This window comes from Triticum urartu, chromosome 4A (assembly GCF_056163025.1).
Source record: "Triticum urartu cultivar PI428250 chromosome 4A, HENAU_Tu73, whole genome shotgun sequence".
Taxonomy (NCBI): domain Eukaryota; kingdom Viridiplantae; phylum Streptophyta; class Magnoliopsida; order Poales; family Poaceae; genus Triticum; species Triticum urartu.
The window spans coordinates 350020646-350027341 of NC_141876.1; the positions used below are offsets into that span (position 1 = coordinate 350020646).

General features: G+C 51.9%; 1 protein-coding gene across 1 annotated transcript; it reads left to right on the forward strand.

Annotated features, from left to right (window-relative positions):
• Positions 1 to 1884: 1884 nt before the first annotated feature.
• On the forward strand, positions 1885 to 2897 carry LOC147975832 (E3 ubiquitin-protein ligase SINA-like 10). Its single transcript, XM_087520598.1, has 3 exons — positions 1885 to 1968; positions 2051 to 2709; positions 2849 to 2897. The coding sequence occupies exons 1-3, from the start codon at positions 1885 to 1887 to the stop codon at positions 2895 to 2897; spliced, it is 792 nt and encodes a 263-aa protein (XP_087376724.1).
• Positions 2898 to 6696: the final 3799 nt, after the last annotated feature.

Consider the following 6696-nt stretch of genomic DNA (forward strand, 5'->3'; position numbering starts at 1 on the left):
CCATTACTACTAGTAGTAGTATTGTTCACTTGTGCTCCCCGGCCCTCCATTCATTGAACAACCCCACGGGTGAGTAAACGTACAATACTACTAGTATTTATATAGAACGAACAAGCTTGAACTATTTTAGCGTAGTTAAAAGTTGAGGGCGGGGCTTTTCCCGGGCAGTACGCGCGGCAGTTTTCGTGTAGGCAGTTTGACAGAGAGGCGAGGAGGGTGAGGGAGTAGCGGATTCAACTTACTTACTGCTGGAAAGGTTGGGCTGTGCGATTTGATGGTGTGTTACTGCTGGAAAGACTTGTGATATGACTACTCACTATAGTCATGAATTATTGGCGCTACGACCGGGGTGATGCCCCCCCTTCGGTTACGCACTCTAATCTGGTGCATGACACGTCAACCCGGATGCTGGCTCTCCCACATGTCTACTTTTTCCCTAAAAAAGGAGGTACGAGTGCTCAGTACTCCTATTCTATCAACACGAGTCCCATCTGACAATAACGTCCGTGCTACAGCTAGCTCTTCTCCCTCGTTTCTCTCTTCTAATTCTAAACTCAGCCGACACTCGGTGGGCGGGGTGGGGATTTGCCGATGGTCGGTTTGCTCAACTATGGCCCCACCTTACAGTGAAAACATTACGACTGGAATAAAAATGCCATATACTCCCTCCATTCCTAAATATAAGCCTTTTTAGATATTTCAAACGAAATACAACATACGGAGGTATATAAACATATTTTAGAGTGTAGATTCACTCATTTTGCTCCGTATGTAGTCACTTGCTGGAATCTCTAGAAAGACTTATATTTGGGAATGGAGGGAGTACTATACTAATAAAACATTAAGGCCATGAGGCGATGCAGTGCTGGTTACAGGAGGCAAGAAGAAGAGATGCATCCATCGACGACGTCCACCTCCTCGACTCAGGGCGCCGGCCCACCAAACGATGGCTAAGTAGCAGCGGCTTTCGTGGCCAGGTCGACGTGCTTCGGAACAATTGCGTCCAAAGATTCCAGCCGCTGGAAGAGGGCCAACATCTTTCTGTCCTCGCTGGCCTTGTAGTGGCCTATGTAGACGATTTCCTCGTAGACGTGGATGTGTAGGTCGATGGTTTCTTGCATGGCGAGGCACTGCGCGGCGAGCACGTCCTGGAGGTGCACATTCTTCGAGACAGCCTCATAGCATGGAGCCAACCCCAACTATTTTAAGCTTAGAGGCACGGTACATGCTATCCTAGACTACTCTACACATGAAACTACCACACGAGCATCCGGGCTGCGTTTGGCTCTTCGCCTCTTCGGGAAGTCGAACAATGATGGAGTACTACCACAGTGGAGGAGTACTACGGTATGCTTCTGGGCATCTGACACTGAATGAACTGCTGCATGTCCACCACGTGTGGGAGGGAGAGCGTGTATCGAAAGCTTCTCCTAGTCCTGCCAGCCACCACACTCATGGGTGAGGGAGGGACACATCTTCATTAACTTACTACTCCTGCCTTAGCATGTATGACAGGTGGGCCCAACAGGTGGGTGGCTCACCTATCATACAGACAAAGGCAGGTGCAGTTAAGGCACCGGAGCTCAGTCCGCAAGGGAGAGGGCGTTGTAGTAACCAAACTTCTCGTTGTTGTATGAGTTGACGCGACACATCAAAGCACTGCACTCGATATATTTCAATAATCTGCGTTTACCGATGCATTAATTACAACGCATGCATGCATGCATGTCATGACTCTCCTTTTTAAACTTGCATGTGTTGATTTAATGCACCTTGAAGTAGTATGAATATGTGACGGTAAAGCTTTGTAATGCCCCGGCCCTAAAGCGAGAGATGGTTGTGTACGAGGAGGGCGAGATCATGCAGACGGAACAAGACCCGACGATGGAGCTCTCTATGGTCTCGATCAACCTCACCTTGCTCCACTTCCTCTTGTGCCTCCGCCCCTTGAAGCCTCCAGTGTATAAGGTTTGAATACACCGCGTCCGTTCGGCTGATCGAGCAAGGTGCAGGTTTCTTGATTGATGTGCTGTTCGATTGATTTGTGCAGTGCAAGGGAGGGCACCTGGCCTGCGCGGACTGCCGCGTCGAGCGCCCCGGGAACCAGTGGCAGGGCCAGAAGTGTGAGCGCGGCGGTGGCTTCGACGTACGGAACACGATGGTGGACACTGTCCTCTCCTCGGTGAGGGTGGAGTGTCCGCACGAAGGCTGTGGGCTCTACATCACTTACCACAAGCTCGCCGATCACCAAAGCGCGTGTCTGCTCGCGCCCTGCAAATGCCCCATGCCCGTCTGCGGCTATGAAGGCCCGCCGCCGGCGCTCTCCCACCACATCAGCATCGTGCATCCCATGGCCGTGCATAGGATCCAGTATGGCAAGGTGCTCCAGCTGCAAGTGCCACTATCAGAGCCACGTCTCTTGCTGTTCGTGGAGGAGGATGGCCACACATTTTTCTTGGTCAGCAGTGTGCTCGACATCGGTGCTCCTATTGCCGTGTCGGCCGTCTGCATCAAAGTGAGGGCGTCCCCACTACCGCACTACGTGGCCAAGCTGTGGCCGAATGGCCGCCCGGGGGAGCCCAAAGGCAGGACCGACGCCGTCAAGGTGGAAATAGAGGTGACAAGCAGCAAGGATCCCGACGACGTTGCCGTGCAGGAGCTGACCTTCTTCATAGTTCCGCCCAAGCTGCTGGCTGGGGCTAAGCTTGTGTCCCTCCACATTCAGATTGACAAGCTCACGTCCTAAATGATTCTACAATGCCTTCTGTTTATCTTAGTAATATGCTAATATAGGGGTTAGCTCGGTCTACTTTAGCTTAAGAGATGGTGGGTTTTGGTGGCGATGCAGCAATTGCTTCGACATCAGATCAACAGTTAAAGTAATTTCCAACAGTTAAACGGATATTTTGTGTCTGTTGCATATAAAGATCCTTTGGGTAAGAAGTATAACGGCAACATCTTATATGTTTGTTTGTTCAGGAAGTGTTGCATACTTGTGCGAGTTGACGCGATAGATCAAAGTAGTACTGTACTACTACTAGTAGTACTCCCTCCGATCCTAATTTCTCTGCGCATAAGTCGAGGCGCAGATACCAAGGAGGGCCTGGTTTTGTCTATACTTGGACAACTCACCCGACTGCATGCACACCAGGCAGACGAAGCTCGTGTCGTGTTGGTGCCGAAACCTCGCGCCTCCAGCTTAGCCTCCGCGTTTTAAACTTCTCAATCTCAAGGCCAAGGAGCAACGTGAAACCTATGATAGAGCCAATCGGATGGTTGAGAACACAACAATTCCTAGCTATAGATGCGTGTGTGAGAGAGGATGAGTGCATGCGTGCACCTCTTCTCTTCTTGTATAACGTACTCCATTTTTATATACAAGGCCACTATCAAAATAACAATTTGCAGATATACAAGGCCACTAACACTAATCGGTGCAATATTAATGGTGTTTGCCTCATAGTACTAGCAAATGAGGACATTAATTGTCCCTTGCATGCATGCGGGAGTGGGAGCATTGGCTTGATGTGCATGAAAGAGAAGAATACACATTAATTTACATGGCAAACAAGGAGACAAGCTAGCTTGCAACATTGACATAGAAGACATTAACTTTTGCCTTGGTACCTGTAATATGGGTTTGTGGCCTTGTATACAAAAATGGAGGGATAAACTCATTCTACAAGTTTACGTGGGTGGCATCGACCTAGGGAGCTAGAGATGGTGTGTGCGAGAAGTCCCGAGAGATAGGTCTAATGCGTCTGAAAAAAGACTAGTCTATAGCTCGCCACGAGGCTATTCCTATCGAACGCCCCAATAACCATAGGATATGTATCCAACGGTGCCAGTTATTGCACGTACACAGCAGTAGGAAAAGAACTACCATGTCATATGCTACACCACAGCCGAGAACATGTGCCCATGTTACGCCATCCGATAATAGTGCCGCACTTCGAATCTAGAACCGTCAATAAATTTTGAGCTCATGTCTCGTCACATTGCAAACTACAATTTTTTTTCCATCACTCAACCTTGGTTGGTGAGATTTTTGAATTGAGCCCTATAAACCGGAAAGGAGGTACTATTACCACGCTATATTTAATTGCAAACCTGTTCACACCGATCACAACCTAAATGGTTTCCCACTTAGGAGCGTATTAGTAGTCGGTTATAAATACTAAATACTACTATGCCAAGATGACTGCACATTCCTCCTCAACTCCTCATCCACAAAAACAAACAAGTCATTCAGCATCCTTCCCTTGCGTCTGCCATGACCAGCGTGAGTTCTGGGTCAAGAGATAACCACCAGGGAGAGGCGAGCATGGAAGCAGAAGCACGAGAGATGTCCTGCCTCGCCGCAAAAGCAGCCGACATGTCCCACCGCACGGAAGTAGCAGCACATAGGTCCCGCCATGCCGCCGAAGCAGCACGGAGGTCCCACCACACCGTCGATGCAGCAGACTAGTCTGGCCATTGTGGGAGTCCTAGACTAAGGGGTCCTCGGGCGTCCGTCCTGATAGCCATGGGCCGTACTGATGGGCTGTGAAGATACGAAGACCGAAGTCGGCACCCGTGTCCGGATGGGACTCTCCTTGGCATGGAAGGCAAGCTTGGCGACCAAATATGTAGATTCCTTTCTTTGTAACCGATCTTGTGTAACCCTAGATCCTCCCGGTGTCTATATAAACCGGAGGACTTAGTCCGGAGGATAGATACATTACCATAGCCATACAAGCTAGACCTCTAGGGTTTAGCCATTATGATCTCGTGGTAGATCAACTCTTGTAATACTCATATTCATCAAGATCAATCAAGAAGGACGTAGGGTATTACCTCCATAGAGAGGGCCCGAACCTGGGTTAAACATTGTGTCCCCTGTCTCCTGTTACCATCGACCTTAGACGCACAGTTCGGGACCCCCTACCAGAGATCCGCCGGTTTTGACACCAACATTGGTGCTTTCATTGAGAGTTCCACTATGCTTTCGCCAAAAGGTTTGATGTCCCCTTCTGTCGGATCACGGGTTCCGGCAAAACCCTTAAGGTTGAGACACTGGGGTGCGCGCAAAGATCTCCCCCCTATCAATCCGCGTCCTAACTTAGCCTAGATCTCTCGAACTAACTCGACGAACTCGCAACACAAAGGACACAAGATGTATACTGGTTCAGGCCACCGTTGTGGTGTGATACCCTACTCCAGTGTGGTGGTGGTGGATTGCCTCTTGGGCTGAGGATGAACAGTACAAGGGGAAGAACAACCTCCTCAGGTTGAGGTGTTCTTGTGTTTGGTGCACTTGTGCGGCTGAGGATGATCTTCGATCCTCTCCCTTCCTATGGTGGTGGCTAGTCCTATTTATAGAGGCCTTGGCCCTCTCCCAAAATATTGAGCGGGAAGGGAGCCAACAACGGCCAATTTGAAAGGGGACAACTAGCACAAGCTATCCTAACAAAAGGTGGTCTTCGCCTGCCAAAGGTTCTGGCGGTGATGCCGTCCTGGGCTCCACGGTGACCTCTGTCTTGCCGTCCTTCTGGTCTTGGTCTCGTTGCACCAATATGGAAACCTTTGATTGATGCCTCGGTACTCTGCGCCTGCGCTTGCCCCTCAGCACTAAAGAGGAAACAAGGATGCTGCGCGCGGTGGCGCCCACCTGGCCTCGACCGTCATGGCTCACGTCACGAGAACCTCACGAGGTTTTCCTGACCTTGAACTCTCTGCCCCTCACGAGCCGGCCTGATGAGGCTGATCCTGAGGAGGTCTTGTGTCATCCGCCTCGCGAGGCTTGGCCCCTCGCGAGGGTCTTGATTCCTTGTTGATGAAGATGGGCCATACATTCCTGCCATCAAAGCCACGCCATGGGCCGCAGGCAGGCAAGTCTGGGGCCCAAGGCGCGCTCGGGCTTGGCTTCGAGGCGAAGCTAAGGGTCAAGTGCGGAGCGCCACAGGCCCCAATAACGTGAGGCCTCGGTCGACGCGTGGCGGTTGATTGGACGTGGGCGTCTCCGCTTCCCCACGCTGCCTCGGCAACTTCCTGACGTGACAAGTCCCTGCGACATGCAAGGAAAACCATCATTACCTGTGACCGTGGAGGTTCTGGTTGGCCTTCTCCTGGTATAAATGGGAGGGGGGCGGAGCCCCCGTCGCCCATCTTTCCTCTGCCTCTCCTGCTTCTTTTTCTTCCCTGCTCCACTTCTTGCTTTTGTAGACATGGCGCCGATCCGGAGGTTCTCGGCCGCAGAGAAAGGCAAGGCTCCCCTAAACGTGCCCGAGCTGCTCCCGACGAAGAAAAGGAGGTCTCATAGCCGCGAGGTGGTCGTGAGGCCGGTGGTGTCGAGGCCTTGGTATGAGAGGCCACCTCCTGGGTACCCGCTGCCCTTGTACGCTCACGCTGACGATTCCGGAGGGAGGAGCGGTGAGCGGCGCCGCCCGCGCCAGGGCCATGGTCGTCGTGCCGCAGAGGCGCACGCTGTTGCCCTAGGGGTCCATGCTGCGGAGTCTTCGCGCGAGTTCGTGCTATGGGCGGCAATGCCCCCGAGCACCTGGATATGCCTCCCGCTGTTCTTCGCCGCTAAGATGCCGCCGAGGGGCCTTCGCAAACTTTGGCTGCAGCATGCCGACTGCAACGCCCGAGCAACTGGAGCAGAGATTGGAACCGTTGCCTCCGGGAAGATCTTCATGACCCGTGGGTGGGGTGAGA

Excerpts from the sequence above, each read along its gene's own strand:
- LOC147975832 (XM_087520598.1), top strand. The coding sequence starts at position 1,885 with ATGGAGCTCTCTATGGTCTCGATCAACCTCACCTTGCTCCACTTCCTC. Across the intron at positions 1,969-2,050 it reads TGAAGCCTCCAGTGTATAAG|TGCAAGGGAGGGCACCTGGC; the intron begins GTTTGAATACAC and ends TGATTTGTGCAG. Across the intron at positions 2,710-2,848 it reads CTGGCTGGGGCTAAGCTTGT|CAATTGCTTCGACATCAGAT; the intron begins GTCCCTCCACAT and ends GTGGCGATGCAG.